This window comes from Canis aureus, chromosome 29 (assembly GCF_053574225.1).
Source record: "Canis aureus isolate CA01 chromosome 29, VMU_Caureus_v.1.0, whole genome shotgun sequence".
Classification (NCBI taxonomy): domain Eukaryota; kingdom Metazoa; phylum Chordata; class Mammalia; order Carnivora; family Canidae; genus Canis; species Canis aureus.
In genome coordinates, this window is record NC_135639.1 from 237,952 (window position 1) to 254,878 (window position 16,927).

General features: G+C 62.2%; 1 protein-coding gene and 1 long non-coding RNA gene across 3 annotated transcripts; one reads left to right on the top strand and one right to left on the bottom strand.

Moving 5' to 3' along the window:
- The first annotated feature begins 11 nt into the window (after positions 1-11).
- Positions 12-7,207, top strand: LOC144300891 (uncharacterized). Its single transcript, XR_013367625.1, has 2 exons — positions 12-5,358; positions 5,582-7,207. It is a non-coding gene; the product is annotated as an uncharacterized LOC144300891 (long non-coding RNA).
- On the bottom strand, positions 2,106-16,459 carry MTG1 (mitochondrial ribosome associated GTPase 1). 2 transcript variants are annotated; one of them, XM_077877074.1, is made up of 11 exons: positions 16,257-16,447; positions 15,471-15,537; positions 12,904-13,006; positions 10,060-10,140; positions 9,591-9,647; positions 8,947-9,037; positions 7,358-7,419; positions 6,785-6,881; positions 6,400-6,481; positions 2,829-2,941; positions 2,106-2,544 (listed from the first exon to the last, which is right to left on the bottom strand). In XM_077877074.1, the coding sequence occupies exons 1-11, from the start codon at positions 16,366-16,368 to the stop codon at positions 2,411-2,413; spliced, it is 999 nt and encodes a 332-aa protein (XP_077733200.1). In that variant the 5' UTR covers positions 16,369-16,447; the 3' UTR covers positions 2,106-2,410. The 2 variants fall into 2 exon arrangements, 1 of the variants encoding a protein (XP_077733200.1); XR_013367624.1 differs by having other exon boundaries at positions 2,414-2,544; positions 6,400-6,507; positions 16,257-16,459.
- Between the last annotated feature and the right edge of the window lie 468 nt (positions 16,460-16,927).

A 16,927-nucleotide genomic window follows, 5' to 3' on the forward strand; every position in this document is an offset into this window, starting at 1 on the left:
CCGCCCTGCCCGGCCCCCTCCCCGCCGCCCAGAGCCCGGCGCCCGCTGGGGGATGCCCGGCCCACTGCCCGCGCGTCGCCGGCTCCCCAGAGAGGCAGGTGCCCTGTGCCTCCTGCACCGACCTGGCCAGGCGCCCAGAGGGGCCACGCGGCCGCTGAGGCCTCGGCAGCTCCCCCGACCCCGCCCTGGACGCGAGGGCTGCGGGCGGTGCTGACCCGGCCGGGACCCGAGGACCCCGCGGCCTCCCTCACAGAAGCGCCCAACCGACCAGAGGCCCCACTCCCGGGCTGCGGTGTGCCTGCCACCGCCTGCGGGTCCCGGAGCCCAGGCGCGCCCAGCACGGGCCTCCGCACAACCCCCAGAGCACCCGGCCACAGCCTCCCCAGCTCACCCCCGGGCACAGCGGCCGGTCCCTCCCTGGGCCACACTCAGACCAGGGGCCCCTTGGAGCCACTCTGGCCCAACTTGAAACAAATCATTCCACTTTTCTTGAGACCTATTTTGGGAGGGAAAAAAAAAACACAAAGGTTCTGTTTAAATTTCAAGAGCTCTCCGTTTCCTTTGAGCTTCAGGTTCACCTTCTGGAATCAGTGCCCGTGGGCACCCAGGGATGCAAACTGCCCTGGCGCTGGGCCCTCCCGGGGCAGCCAGGTGCGTGAGGCCGCCCTGTAGCCCACAGCAGCACCTCCCCGCAGCACCTCCCGGGAAGGGGACGTGTGACCGGCACGGGCCAGACCCCGGGTCAGAACCAGCAGGCGGCACCGAGGGCCTGAGGACTCCGGCTCAGGCCAAGAAAGCCCGCAGAGGCTGAGCCCCCGCCATTCCGAGGGCAGGACAGAGCCGGGGAGCCTCTGAGGAGATGCCAGGCGGGCCCTGCAAGATGCGCCTCCGGCACCCCAGCAGCCCTGTGCAGGAGGCCAGCCCTCGGCTTCTCAGGCGCCAGGAGGCCCGTTTCCCTCAAGCCTCGGGCCTGGGTCACCGTCCCTGAGCTCAGCCCCGCGGCCCTCAGCTCTTCACACCCTCCAGCCCATAGCCCACGGCAGGACGGCGTCCCCGCCGGGTCCTCCAATCTCCTCCTCTGGTGCTCACTGTAGTCCTCAGCAGCTGCTGGGCTGCGCCCCAGACCCGGGGCCTCGGGACTCAGACGCCAGCACCTGCAGGGGCCCCACAGCTGACTCACAGGTCTGGTTGGGGGGGGGGTCTCCAAGCTACCAGCAGAATCGCGGACCAAGCATTTTTCTCCAAAGACCAGGACGCAGTTCCCCGCAGCCGCCCGCGTCCACACTGCCAGCATTCCGGGGGACAGCAAGCCCAGACACGCCTCCATCCACTCCAGACCAAACGTGATGCTACCAAAGACCCGCAGGCCATGGCCAAGCCCTGCCCAGGGCCTGGGGGCAGTGTGTCCACTGAGCCACCGTACCTGCGGGCAGGACACCCATCGGGGCTGCTCCCTGGGCGCACTTGGTTCCACCTGAGGGCAGGAGCGTGGGCCCAGCCTCCGGGCGCCCTGGCAGGCCGCACGCACCACGTGGAGATGCGCGGAGTCAGGGAGTGCCTGGCATTGGGCAAAGCCGCAAGTGTGGACGCTTTGCACTCTACTGGCCAGGGCCCCAGCAGGAGGCAGGCGGCACCTGGGCCGGGGACCCTCAGGAGAGGTTAGTGTGTGCACGCGGGGTGGGCGGCATCGGGGGGTGCTCGGCGGAGACCCCGGGGTTTCCAGGAGGCCACGCCTGGCTGGACACAAGGGGCAGAGCCCTGACTGGGCCCAGCCTGGGCGCCGTCCTGGGTGCAGGCCGGCAGGTGCAGCTCCCGGGGAGGCGCCCCACGAGCCTATCGGGTGGAAGGTGCTCACAGGCGGTGGGGAGCAGCTCGGGAGTCCCCGCCAACCGCACCAGCGCCACAGCCACTTGGGGACCTCCTGTCCATTCGTGTCCATGTGTCAGTCGTGTCGTAAAATAAACACCCTGCTGGCAAACAGACTCTGGTTTCCTGAGGGCCCAGGACACTAACACCCAAGGACCTGATGCAGGAGCCCCACTTACTAAGCCGTTCACCTCCCGTGCCTCTTGGTGCGAGGCGCACGAATGAGCCGCCAGCACAGAGACCTTTTAAATGTTTAGATTACAGATTGTACTTTGACCTCCTAAGAAAGCGTCAGCGTCTCCTGAAGGGATCCCTGGCGTGTGCGAGGCAGGGACAGCCCTGAGGTCAGCCGCCCTGGGCGCAGGCCCTGTGGGCGGCAGCTGGCCCGGCCCCCTCCTGGGTGGGGCCCCGCGTGGACTCTACAACGACCACGCAGAGCTCCTGGGATCCCAGCGCCCAGTCCTTGGCTGTGAAGCTCTGGGACGTCCCACATCTCGGGTGCCAAGGGCCAGGCGGGCACGAGGCCCCCGCCAGCGGGACCAGTTCAGGGGTCTGCACGGGACGAGCTCCGCAGGACGTCCCTATCCAGCATCACTGGGCCCAGCAGCCCGTGGCGGAAGGTCCGGAGGAAGTCGCGGGCTGCCGCGGGGTAGTTGGGCTGGATGACATTGACGTCTCCTGGGGAGACGAGAGGGTCGTGAGGAGGGCCGTCCTGCAGCGCAAGCCCAGGGTTCACATGCACCCCTCCCGGCGCGGCCCCAAGGACTGGTGGTGGGCACTACGGAGCCCGGGCAGAGGTGCCTGGACCTCGGGAGGCCTCCCCGGAGGAGGGGGTGCAGGGTGTACCCAGTACAAGGTAGGGCCGCCCGGCCCCCTCCTCTGCAGAAACCCCGTTCCCAGAGCAGCCAGCTGTGCCCACCATGTCCCCACAGCTGCAGCCCCGGGGGGCCTCCGCGGCTCACCTGTGCCCGTGAGCACCTTCACCTTGTGGGTCTTCCCCAGCCTCACCGCCACGTGCTTCAGCACACGGGTGATGTCATCACAGGCTCCGTCCAGGCCGTAATGCTGCACGTACCTACAGAGACCAGGGCTCAGGGCAGGGAGCCGGGCCAGGACGCCCCCCAGAGCCGCCGACATGCACCCTCCCACTTGGCCATGACCACCTGTCCCAAGCCGCCCTCAGGCTGCATCGTCCACCCCAGTCCCGAGCAGGCCCACGGCCTCCAGACAGCCACCCACAGTCAGGAGTGAGCGCCAGCGTCAGCAGCACCCGCTCCTCCAGGGCCTGAACAGGTCGGCCTGGCACGTCTGCAGCCCCCAGAGCAGCACAGGATGACAGCACCCCCCACGGCTGAGGACGGCCGGGGGCTCTCGCACCCTCCCCGTGCCACGGGTCACGGGCCCTCGGCTGGATAGGAGAGGCCCAACACCCGGCCGGATGCGTCCGACCCCGCAGGGCTGAAGGAGACCAGCCTTGTCCAAGCCGCTCCCCAAGCCCCGGGAGCTGCACCCACACCCCTGCCGGATCACTGCAGCCTGGACCTCCCGACAGGCAGGGGAGGTGCTGTCACCCATCTCGGGGTGTACCGGGGAGGGCAGGCACAGCCACGCAGAAAGTAAGACCTGGCCCAGCCCCCCGCGGGCCTCGGGGAGCCTGTGTCAGGGCGTGGGAACCCCAAGGCCAAGGGTGGCCGGCGGCCCCAGGGTGCTCTGTCCTGGCGAGCGGGGGGCTGCCTCCGGGTCAGCACCGCACTCACACACAGCTGAGACTCTGCAAACTCCAGAAACGCTGCAGGGCCGCAGAGGCCTGAGCAGACTCAGCCCCACACATCAAAGCCGTGGAGAATGTGGACAGGCCCCCGCCACTGCCCACGTGGCACCTGGAGACCCTGGAGCCGCAGGGTCATCAGGCTGCGGGCCCCAGGGAAGGGTTCCAGAAGTCTGCCAGCCTCGCCAGCCAGGGAGGCCATTCTCTGAAGCCAGAGGCCAGGAGGGGCCACGGCCAGTGCTCACGCAGCGCCGCGAGCAGGTGGACGGGGCGCAGGCAGACGACCGTCCCAAGCAAAGCCCGAGAGCTTGTGCAGGAGCTTAGAGATCCCGCCGCCCCCAGACAGAACTCCAGGAGCCTGGCATCGGGCAAACTCCACCCAGCACACAGCAGGACCATCGTGAGGACGAGACCTGGTGCTCAAAGTCCCGGCAGGCGGGAGGGGGGAGGTTAGCGGAAGAGACGCCAGACCGCTTCTTGCGGCCACGTTCCACGTGGTTAGGAGGCCAAGTGGAGAGACGATGGGAACACGGTCCCAGTCGGACTGCGGAGCCGCGCCGGGAGACACGGGCAGGTCGACACGCAGGGGCGCAGGGGTGGGCCCACGCGGGGCAGCAGCCGGGGCCAACACTCCGGAGGATGGAGGAGGCGGGAACCGAAAACAGAGAAATCACGGCTGGAAATCTGATAAAAGCTACAACGCCACAGTCCTAAGAACCCCACAAACCGTAACCCGAGGAAAACACCAAGGAAACCATCGCGGGCCTGTTGTCATAAATGGCTCAGAAGCCTGATGAGAAACTCTTAAAGCAGCAGGAGGAACAGAGACGAACATGACTGATGACCCGTCAGTGACCACGGGGTGACAACGCGATGCCATGACATCCTTCCAGAAAACCGCGGTCCATCTAGAACCTCCGGTGCGGGGCAGCTTTGCAACACAAACGTGAACTAAAGGCTCCTGCAAACCACCCCAATCGGAAAGAATTCAGCAGCAGCATCCCCGCCCCACGACAAACATCCCAGGACATCCCAGGGGACGCACACGGAACGGGCGCGCCCACCAACGCTAAGGTGATGGGGAAAGGGCGGAGGTTTATTAGACCTGAAGTCTCTGTCTCCCTCAGGTTTACAAAATACCTAAAAAGACACTGAACAATAAAAGCCCGAAGACCCGGAGAAGAATGGAGACGCGCCACCGTAAGGGGCTGGCGCTCACGGCTGTTCCTCAAACGCTGAGGCAACGGCCTCCAGAAGCCACAGATGACGAGCCGGGAGACGGGACGCGGGGACATCGTGAGTGTCCACTCAGTGCACCAGAGGCCAAAGAGAGACACGGAGGGGCAGGGGAGGGAGACTGGCAGGCAGACGCAGAGGAGACGGAAGGAGCGGGGACAGGAGGCCCAGACAGCAGGACGGCGGGGCAGGGAGGGGGGAGCCTGAGCGAGGGGCAGGGAGCCCGACACAGGGCTTGACCCCAGGGCCTGGGACCACGACCCGAGCTGAGGGCACACGCTCCACTGACGGAGCCACCTGGTGCCCTTCCCGAAAGACGACAAATTTAACCCCGGCGTCAATCATCCCATTACGTGTAAACGGCCCAAAGACCTGAAATAAAAGACAGAAATGGTCAGATTAGATGAAAAACAAGACCTCGCCGTCTGTACGTGAGAAAGACACTTTCAATAGAAAGACACAAATAGGGATCCCTGGGTGGCGCAGCGGTTTGGCGCCTGCCTTTGGCCCAGGGTGCGATCCTGGAGACCCGGGGTCGAATCCCACGTCAGGCTCCCGGTGCATGGAGCCTGCTTCTCCCTCTGCCTGGGTCTCTGCCTCATTCTCTCTCTCTCTCTCTCTGTGACTATCACAAATAATAAATAAAAATTAAAAAAAATAAAAAAAAAAAAAAGAAAGACACAAATATGCTTAAAGCAAAAGGTTAAAAAGAGATGTAGTGCTTGGACACCATCCAAAGCCGGAGTCACTGGGCACCTACCAGCCGAGGCAGACGTCAGAACAGAGCACGGGGAGGGTCAAGGCCGTTCTGAACGACCACGGCATCAAATCGGGGACACGATGACCCGCGCGCCTTGCAACGGAGCTTTGAATACACGAAGCGGACGGACGTGGCCGCAGGGACAGACTGACCAGTCACAAGTGGACACCTCGGTACCCCCTGTCAACGACTGACGGCAGAAACAGAAGGAAAGGCGGCAAAGGAGCATGATAAAGATCGAACGGTCATCATCAATGAAAGGGAGAGCTGGTTCTTGGTGGAAATCCGCAAAACTGATGAACCTCTAGCAGGACGTCCTGGAAACATCCAGCTCATCCTAGTGACGACAAACGGACGTGTCGGTCTGTACCGCGGACAGCACGTGCCAGCCACCAGGAGCCACCCGCGTCACAATGCGCAGGAACCCCAAAGCAGTCACGTTGAGCGCAGGGAACCCAACAAGAGCGTCCAGGCCGTGTGACTCCATTCACAGAACTCGAGCGACAGACCAAAGGCGGGTGGTCACCAGGGTGTGGCGTGCGGGGTCTGGGGACCCCTCTGCAAAATGGGGGAAGGAAGGGGCAAGAAGGAGCGATCGCCCCACACACAGGACACTGCAGGGTTTTCTTGACTGTGTGACACTCAAACGTGTCAGGCCGTACGTGATGTGCAGAGTTCGTCTAAACGCCTTAGGCTGCTACGTCCCCTAATTATGTTTGCACGGGAGGAAAGAGAGAGGACCGGCCGCCGCCCCACACCCTGCACTCACCCAAAGAGCTGGTGCCTGTTGAGGGTGTAGAGAAGGTAGTCGGCCAGGGTCTCCTCCCCGACAAGGTGGTCCAACACGGTTCCTGGGACCAGGAGGCCAGTGTGAGCTCTGAAAACCAGCCCGGCATCGGCTCTCCAAGGCCCCGGGCCTGACGGCTCTGCCTTGGCTCTGCCTCGGCAGTACACCGAGGAAGGCAGGTGCTCCCCAGGCCGTGGGGAGCGGGAGCCAGGGCGGTGGCGGGCCAGCGACAGCTGGGAGCTAGGGCCGCACAGGCTGCTTGGCCTGCTCGCCCAGCACAGCCCTGAAGCATCTGCAACGGCCACATCCAGAAAGGGAGGCCCCCCACGCCAGGCCTGGCGGCCCCCCTCAAAACCCCCCCACTTACCACATAGGGCCAGCTTCAGGCCCATCTCCACACTTTGGATGCGAGGGGCCAGCACCCCAGGAGTGTCCAGCAGGAACATGAGGGGCCGCTCACAGACCTGTGCACACAGTGGGCGGTCGGGCAGCCGCTCCGCCCAGGCGTTGTAGGGCGGGCCCTGCACTGAGGCTCCGAGGAGGCCCTGGGGCCCCGTCCTGATGGGTTCCTCCCTTACAGGAAGCTCTCGGCTTCCCCACAAGATCAGTTCCCATTGAGTTTGGAGAATAAATCAAAGCAACAGGCGCCAACAGCCCCCGTCTTCCCCTCCCAGGGCGAAAAGAGCAAGCGTGGACAGGCTGAGCAGAGCCCGAGACAGTGTGCCTCGGTGTGACCGTGGGCAGGCCTCAGGCTCCCCCATGCATTCACCAGGGTGAGAGCACGCCCTCCCACAGGTTTGTGGTAAGGGTGCTGCGGTGCCCGGCACGTGGCAAGCACTCGGGGAATGGAGCGGGACGAGGCAGGCAGGCCACCCACAGCCCTCAGGAGGCGCCAGGCGTGTGCACGCGGAGCTCTACACCCAGCAGCCAAGGACTGTACCTGAATTCTGGACATCACAGCTCTGGTGATCCCGGGCTCCCCGCCCACCCTGGTAGCTTTTCCTGCAGGATGAAACGCGGCTGTCACATGCAGTCAACACACAAAGCCTGGCAGACAAGCTGCAGGATGAGAAGTGAGACACATGGAAACCGACAGAGGCCCACGTGAGCTTGATTCAATTTGGCTCCAAAGTAGGTCACGGCAGTGACGCTTCAAGCCAGGAACCAAACCTCGTCTCCGAGACCTGCCGAGGGACAGGCAGGCAAGTGCCTGACCGTGGAGGTCCCAATGGAGCTGCTCCTTTCAGCACACCAGCCGCCTCCCCACAGGCCTTGACCCTGTGGCCCTGACGCCAACCCTGCACCCTGTAAACCTGCCCCCGAGGGCCCAGAGCAACTCAAGAGTAAAGAGATACACATGTCCATCAGTGGACACACAAAGAAGCCAAAGCTGGTTTATAAACCCAACGAAATATTCTTCAGCCTTGAAAAGGAAGGAAATCCTGGCACTGCCCGCAGCGTGGATGGGCCCTGAGAACGTTACGCTCAGCGAAAAATATCCAACACCAAAGGACAGACACTGTGTGATGCACTCATGTGAGGCACCAGATCGTCACGGCTGCCGACAAGCAGACTCGGAGGGGCTGGGGCCGGGGAGAGGGCGTCAGTCATTGTTTAAAGACTTCCAGTTGGACGCAGCAGGAAAGTCTAGAAATAGTGCGGTGGATGCACAGCCCTGAATATACTTAATACCACAATTTTTTTAAAGCCACAATCTTTTTTAAAGCCATGATTAAAGAAAAATAAACTTAAAAAAATAAGCGATTTGACAAGTCGGCAACGAGCACCAAAACACCGTCTAAAACAATGGTCCGGGATCCCCGGGTGGCGCAGCGGTTTGGTGCCTGCCTTTGGCCCAGGGCGCGATCCTGGAGACCCGGGATCGAATCCCACATCGGGCTCCCGGTGCATGGAGCCTGCTTCTCCCTCTGCCTGTGTCTCTGCCTCTCTCTCTCTCTGTGACGATCATAAATAAATAAATAAATAAATAAATATTTAAAAAAAAAAAATGGTCCGGGTGTGCGCTGGGTCCGGGTGAGTGAACAGACCGCGCGTCGCTGGTGTGCAGCGGAGCCGACCTGCGCTTGGTGCTGACCTGTGGCGCTTATTGGAAGAGGGAAAGGCACGGGGGGAGTAGAGCGGCTGCAGTCAGGGCGGCCTGGGAGGAGGCCACCCCAGCTGCCTGCCCCCCAGGTCATCCCGCACCTCCCGCCTGACACCAGGTCGGTCTACGCTGCGGCACCTGAGGACAGGTGTCAGGCGCCTCGGTGATGGAGGAGGCAACCGCCAAAGAGCACGAAGGTCACCTGCGCGGGAAACCCCTTAACGCTTCACGTCCAGGAGAGAAGACAGGTGCGACTAAGCGCGCCGCAGGATGGCCCGGCCTCAGCGTTCAACCTGGCGCCAGGCGGTCAGGTGGTCCCTTCGGGCCGGGGGGCGTGGCTCTGGGCGTCCTGCCCGCGGCCGCAGGAAGGGGGCTGCTCGCCGGGGACACGAAGGGCCCACGCACCAGCTGCGCGGCCGCAGTACCTTTCCTGAGGTGCTGTCTCCTGAGCGCGTTGATGAGGGAGGACTTGCCCACGTTGGGGATCCCGATCACCAGGGCGCAGTACTCCAGGTTCTGCAGGGGCGCAGCGGCCGCGCAGGGTCACGGTCCGCCCGCGGCCCCGCCCACACCGACCACGCCCCGCCCACAGCACCCTTGGCCCCGCCCAGTCCTGGCCACGCCCCGCCCACTGGTCTGACCACGCCCCGCCCAGACCGGCCCTACCCCGGCCACAGCCCCACCCACACCGCCCGTGACCCCGCCCAGACCCTGCCCACAGCCCCGCCCACTCCACCCACGCCCCGCCCAGAGCGTCCAAAACCCCGCCCACACGGCCCTGGCCCCGCCCACACGGCCCTGGCCCCGCCCACACGGCCCCTCCCAGAGCCTCCTCGGCCCGTGCCCCGCCCCGCAGGGGAAGGTCACCCTCGTGGAGGCCCCGCCCACCTCGGCAGGGCCACCCCGACCCTTCTTGCCGCCAGCACAGGCGGGTGGAAGCAGGGCCGCCCCCCCCAGCGCCTAGACAGGGAGCCCCAGGCCCAGGCGAGGAGTTCTGGGCCAGTCGCGCCCCGCAGGGGGCCTGCTCCACCGCGAGGGGCCATCCCACAGCACGGGGCCCACGACCAACCTCCTGGCGGTGATAGCGGTGGCTGCTCTCCACCAGCCCTCTGACCATCGGGATGACCTGCAAGGGACAAACCACACGGAATCGGGCTACTTCCTGAGCTTCTGGAGGCGGTGGCCTCCCAGGTCCAGCTGGGGCGGGGCGGGGGGGGGGGGTGCACCTACACCCATCATCAGAGAGCAGGCCATCCCCCAGAGGGGGGCAGCTGTGACCACAGCCACCTTCCACAAAGAGGCAGGTCAGCCAGTGAAATAGTCCCCAGAATCACTGCAGAAAATGTGGCCCCAGAGCGTCCAGCAGCTCGTGGAAGCTCGGGCCCCTGAGTGCACACTGGCCCGGCGCCCCAGGACCCCCAGCGAACCCACGGATCCTCTCCAAAACTCTGCTTCTTGTGAGAGCATGAGATAATCTCTGGGATTTCTGACCTGTATTTAAGCAAAAGCATTAGAGTGTGAAACGGAGGGGCGCCTACCTGCTGGATATTCTCATCCCTTACACAGTTGGTGAAAACAACATTTTTCAGGCCCTCTTCTTCTAGGTGTTGTATAATTTTCTGAAAGAGAGATTTCCATTTTAAATACCAAATGCAAATACGGGTGGTGTGATATGCTAAAATCAAGGATCTGAGAGGGAGGTCCCCACCCCCACAGGGCCAGGCGCGCTCAGGGCCACAGCAGCAGGATGGAGAAGAGCCAGGCTGTGGGGGGGCGGGGAGGGGGGGGTGCAGGCAGGGAGTAGGCGGGCGGGTGTGCAGCACAGAGCACAGGAGTCCCTGGCTCCCCGGTGAGGGCAGGAGGGAAGTGCCCTGGCCCGGCCCCATGCACTCCAGGCTCCAGCGGGGATGAGGGCCTCTCCAGGCTCAGGCTACCCCCATGTACTAGGAGCCCCCTCCAATGTGAAGTGCTACAGCTCTGGTCTCCATTGCTGATCTTGTTACACCCTAGCTCCCCTGCACGCTGAGGCTTGAACCTAATCCAGTCACAAAGTATATGTAGTGTTTTGAAAGCCCAAATGTAAACTAAGGCAAGTATGAATTCACTGGTCTTTTTTTTTTTTTTTAAGATTTTATTTATTCATGAAAGACACAGAGACAGACAAAGGGAGAAGCAGGCTCCCTGCGTGGAGCCCAATGCGGCCTCGATCCCAGGACGCCAGGATCACGCCCTGGGCGGAAGGCAAATGCTCAACCACTGAGCCACCCACACGTCCCTGAATTCACTGGTCTTAACATGAAGCAAATGCAGTGCAGGAACCCTACTTTTTATTTTTTTTTTTAATTTTTATTTATTTATTTATTTATTTATTTATTTATTTATTTATTTATTTATGATAGTTGTACAGAGAGAGAGAGAGAGAGGCAGAGACATAGGCAGAGGGAGAAGCAGGCTCCATGCACCGGAAGCCCGATGTGGGATTCGATCCCGGGTCTCCAGGATCGCGCCCTGAGCCAAAGGCAGGCGCCAAACCGCTGCGCCACCCAGGGATCCGGAACCCTACTTTTTAAAACCAGTATGGGGACACCTGGGTGGCTCAGCGGTTGAGTGTCTGCCTTCGGCCCAGGGCATGATTCCAGAGTCCCGGGATCGAGTCCTGCATCAGGCTCCCCACATGGAGCCTGCTTCTCTCTGTGCCAGTGTCTCTGCCGCTCTCTGTGTCTCTCATGAGTGCATAAATAAAATATATAAATAAACAAATAAAAATAAAACCAGTATGATATTGTTTGATCAGCTACCGACCTAAAAAGATGACCCATGTCTGCTTATATATTTTAATTATTCATTAGATGATGCAGATCAAGGTACAGGCCACACAACAAAGACGTTTGGAGCCTCACTCTGAAGTGCATCAATCCACGATGGATGTCCCGAGCCGGCACCCAGAGGCAGACATGGGGCCGCTGCTGGGGGCCTTGCCTCTCCTCTGCGGGACTTCTGCCCCAGCAGCACCTGAGAGCACCTCCCAATGTGGGGAGACAGAGCTAGGTCCCCAGGGTAGGTTACCTCAGTACCCAGCATTCTATGAAAATTAGCATTTAAGGGCAGAAGCAATCACTGATTATGACTCAAGTCTCAGCCAGTAAAAGCAGAGGTTGGGACAAATCTGCACAGCAGGATGGCTTTAAATGACCCCAGGTGCCGGCCTGTGGACTCTCAATGAACAAAGGACTCCTGTGGCTTCAGGATTTGATGTTTCCCTGGAAACCTTGAGACAGAGGCTTGTGGCTGGGGTTTAATTTTTTTTAATTTTTTTTTAAGATTTTATTTATTTATTCATATAGACACAGAGAGAGAGAGAGAGAGAGGCAGAGTCAGAAGCAGGCTCCATGCAGGGAGCCCGACGTGGAACTCAATCCAGGGTCTCCAGGATCACGCCCTGGGCTGCAGGCGGCACCAAACCGCTGTGCCACCGGGGCTGCCCGTGGCTGGGGTTTAAGTAGCTCAGACCTAATCAACTAAGAAATCTGAGCTGTGGGCGCTGGTGGCTCAGTCGGTTCAGCATCCATGTGTTGTGTGTGCGTGTGCATGTGTGTGTGTGTGTGTGTGTGTGTCTCTCCATGGTCAGCAGGGAGTCTGCCTCTCCCCCCACCCCCCTGTCCCCTGCGTTCTCTCTAGCACACTCTCTCTAAAATGAATAAAATAAAGCTTTTTAAAAAGAAAAAGAAGCCCAAATTGCATTCTCGGAAAAAAAATAAAACTGCACCAACAGCCTGAACGCAGCCTGGCCGGAATCCTCGAGGTCTGGGACCTGCCCTCTGGGAGGGCTTTGACCCCCACAGCAGGAAGAGCAGAGCTGCGTGCTCGAAAACAGCGGGTCCAGACCTTCAGGTTTCTTGTACCTCTGTGACACCTGGGAAGGCCCTGAGCTGTGGAGTTACTTCGGGCCTCCCCACCCTTCTAGCGTCCAAATCACTGGATGTGCAGGACTGGCCAGTGAGGGCACCTGGGGCACACGCGGCCACCAGCCCCACAGAACTTCTGAAATGCAAATCATTAAACTGAAATATGATATAAACATCATTCCTGCATCATTCCACGTTCCAAGTGCTCACGGCCACACGGGGACAGAGTCCACACTGTGGGACACTGGGCTCCGCCTTACAGCCTGGCCACTTCCCATGGGAGATGCCCATTTGACTGGGACCATAAATTAAACATTGGAGGCAAGCCTGTCATCCTGAGGGGCCATGTGAGAATACCTCCGCAAACAACGGGCTGTTTGCCAAAGCAAGCCTGCCCAGGTGGGCCACCAGCGAGACGGCTTGCAGTCCGGGCGCAGCAGCCCGAGTGCTGCCAGCATCAGGGACGGGGACCCTCACCTGCTGCTCCTTCAGATCCGCCAAGTCCATTTTGTTGAGGACCAACACGTGAGGCTTAAGCCCGAGAGCTTCCTGAAACAGGGGGTTGCGGCCTGAAAGTGGGATGTGGCAGAGTTAAGGGAAAACTCCTTCAGCGCTTCACCAGCCCACAAACTTCGTCTGTCTCGTTACGCAGACTGCCCACGGCCTCGGGAGGGACCGAGCCGAAGGAAGCCCGGTATCCACGCAGGGGCATGCCCCCAGCCAGCCTCTCTCCAGGCGCTAGGACAGCAGCCCTGGCCCTGCCCTCCCGGGGGGGGGGGGGGGGGGGGACAGGACGGACCCCCGCAGACACGCAGGGCAGGGCTCCATGTGCCTTCTCAAACAGGAACGACAGTGCAAAAACAAAACACAAAGCTCGGTGGAAGGTTTTCTAGCTGCTCTTTGTTTACTTGCCAAGGCACATCAAGTTCAAAATGAATGATAGCACTCAAAAAAGCGCGTCTGGATCCCTGGGTGGCTCAGCGGTTTAGTGCCGCCTTCAGCCCCGGGCGTGACCCTGGAGACCCAGGATCGAGTCCCTGCATGGAGCCCACTTCTCCCTCTGCCTGTGTCTCTCATGAATAAATAAAATCTTTAAAAAAAAAAAAAAAAGCGCATCCGGTAAAGCCCTGACTAGTGTATCTCAAACTACTGCTACCCGCTGGTCACGCCTAGGAGCGGCCAGTCCCCCATGCAAGCTTCCCGGAGGCTCTGCCTCCTTCGGCACCGTGAGGCCCCTCCACCCTCAGCCAGGGACCCTTGGGGTCAGGACAGGTCCCACTGGATGGGACCCTAACACAGGCAGGAGAGGCCCTTGCTTTAGTCTCCTGAACACTCAGCCCCCGCTGGTGCTGCACCTCGTGGAGGCCTGGTGTGCAGCTCCCGAGCCTCCGGCACACCCCAGGTCCAGACGCCAGTTACAGGCCGTGCCCTCACCCACACGAAAGGACTTTCTACAAATCTCACCGTCCCCTCAAGGGTTAACCAATCCTGTGTAGCTCAGAAGAGCAAAGCCTCAGACCTCCTCCCAGGGTCCCTGCCCAGCCTAGGGCTCCCCAAGCCTGGAGAGAAGCGCAGCGGTCTAGAAACCAAAGGACAGATGTCCGCTCACTGTGCACTAACCACAGGTTTATCCTTTTTGATCATCCAACACACGAGCGCCAGCAAACACTGACCAGCAGGGCTAGCCGGCAAACTGACGTGCGGAGCCTACGGTAAGTAAACTTGGTACATTAGTCCAAAAGTTCCAGAGCCTTGAAGCTGTGAACCCGGCCCCTCTTCCGCGACCCTTGAGCTCGTAACAACCGTCAGCACAATGCCATCATCAGAGAATCTGAGCAAGCATGGCTCAAGCACGGTGAAAACCAAGTCCGAGAAGGAAACTCATCGAGGAACAAGAGCAGCAGGCCTCAGGCCTGGAGGAAGGCCGCGGGCTGCGGGCTGCGGGCCGGCACGTTCGGGCGGCTGCAGACCCCACCTAGAGGACCCGCTGCTGGACTGCACTGGACTGGACTGGACTGGACTAGATGGCCAGGGCCCGCCAGGTAGGGGCTGGAGACAAAGATGCCACCTGGTAGCAGTGGGCACTTCAGAAAACACAGGGCCTGGACCCCATACCACACACTCCGATGAACTGGTCTGGAAAGGGGCCCAGGCCAGAGGGTTTTTAAACCTCCAGAGAAACTCTCGTGTAATGAGGGCTGAGAACCACTGCGTGTAATGCCAGTAACTGAGAGGGGTCTCGGCCCCCGGGGTAGCGGACCCAGAGCGGACAGCAGACCCAGGAGGATGGAGACCAGGCCGCGGTCAGGGATGCCTCCCGCCATCCCGAGCCCGGTCAGGGAGAAGGCCCTGGACGACTCTAACCCTGCACCCAATCCCAATGGCGCTGGGGCCGAGGGAGCCCAGCATCTTTTAAAAAAAGATTTTATTGATTTATTCATGAGAGACACACAGAGGGAGGCAGAGACACAGGCAGAGGGAGAAGCACTCCCTGCAGGAGCCCCATGCAGGACTCGATCCCAGGACCCCGGGGGTCACGGCCTGAGACGGAGGCACACGCTGCACCCCTGAGCTCCGCAGGCGTCCCAAGCATCCAACTCTGGATTTCAGTTCAGGTGGCGATGTCAGGGTCAGGAGGTGGAGCCCTGCTTGAGATCCTCACTCCTCCACCCTCCTCCAGCCCTTGCATGGGTGTCCCTCCCAACTCCAATCAATCAAAATCATCAAAAACAAAGTGCCACTCTCCCTCCAAATCCACATTTTGCCAACCCAGAAGCTCTCCAAACCCTGTCTTTTTAGCTTTTTATTGAGGCTTCATTATATAGGCCTGACTAATAAATCACTGGCCACTGGCAACCGGTTCCACCTCGGGCAGGTGGTTGCACCTGGCAAGCAGCCCTCAAACTTGGGAGACTTAGGGCCTCCCCAAAGTCGCCTCCGCGCCACACCCACCGCCGACACTCTCACACCCAAGAAATGCCCCGGGTTTCCCAACCAGGGACGAGGCAGACCCGGTCCCCCTCTGCCCCGAGTCACGGAAGGATATCCGGGCGTCGTGCACCTCGATGACGCAGTCCACCAGCCTCAGGCTGCCCTGCATCTTCTTCAGCCCTGGGCGACAGGGGGGCGCGTGAGCCCCGCGTGCAGGATGCCACGCCGCGCGTGCCGGGGCCTGCGAGGGCCTCCGCGAGTCCAGCCCGGGGCCCCGGGAGCCGCTCGCGGTCTGGCCACGGGGCAGCACCCAGGGCCCGACCCACGGGGCGCCCCTCACCCGCCACGCCCGGCGCGCAGCGCGGCCTCCCGCAGCCCACGGCGCCCACTCCGCGCCCTCGGGTCGCCGCGCGCAGAGGGGAGTGAAGGGGCACAAGGGACTTGCTGGGACTTGCTGGGACTCGGGTCGCCCCGGGCGCGGACAAGGACGAGGAGAGGCGGGGGCAGCGGGGGAGGGCGGCGGGGGGGGGAACAGGCAGGGAGCGGGGGGAGGGGGACGGGCTGGGGGCGGGGGGGGGGTGCAGCCGGGAGCAGAGGGCCGGGGGCGGGGCCTGGGACAGCCGGGGGGGCGGGGGCGCAGCTGGGGGGGCAGCTGGGGGGGCAGCTGGGGGGGCAAAACCAGGCCGGGGGGCGGGAAGGGGACTGGGCTGGGGGGTACCGGGCTGGGAGAGGGGGAGGGGCCGCGGGGTCGGAGCGCGGCGGGGTGGGGGGGCCAGGCCTGGGGCAGCGGGGGCGCCGGGCGGGGGGCAGCGGGGGGGGCAGCGGGGAGCAGCGGGCCGGGGGCGGGGCGGGGCGCGCACGGAGCAGACGCAGACCCGGCCCGGCGCCCCCCGCCTCACCCTTGGCCATGTGCCCCGGGAACCAGCGCGCCACGTCGCGCCCGCCCAGGGGGAAGCTCTCCCGCCAGGCGGCCCCGGCGACGCCGCAGAGCGCGCGAGAGGCCAGCCTCATGGCGCCGTGTGCCGAGCGCGGCGGCGGAACCGCTCCCGGACGGACTCTCCGCGGCCCCGACCCGGCCCGACCTGACCCGACTCCGCGGTTCCGGGGCCTCCAGACACCGCCGCGCGGCTCGCGCGTGCGCACTACGGCGCCTTGGGGACGCGCGGGGCGGGGCGGGGGCGGGGCCTGGGAAGGGGCGGGGCCTGGGGAGGGGCGGGGCTACCAGCCGACCTGCGGCCTGCGCTGCCGAGTCTTGGTTTATGCGTTCTTTTAAGGAATTCAGATACATTAACGCTCTTTACATTTAAATTCTTTTTTTTTTTTTAAGATTTTATTTCCTCATGAGAGACACAGAGAGAGAGAGAGAGGCAGAGACACAGGCAGAGGGAGAAGCAGGCTCCACGCAGGAGCCCGACCTGGGACTCGATCCAGGTGTCCAGGGTCACGCCCGGGCTGAAGGTGGCGCCAAACCGCTGAGCCACCAGGGCTGCCCCCATTTAAAATCTTCTAATTCGGGGGGATCCCTGGGTGGCTTAGCGGTTTGCTGCCTGCCTTCGGCCCAGGGCATGAT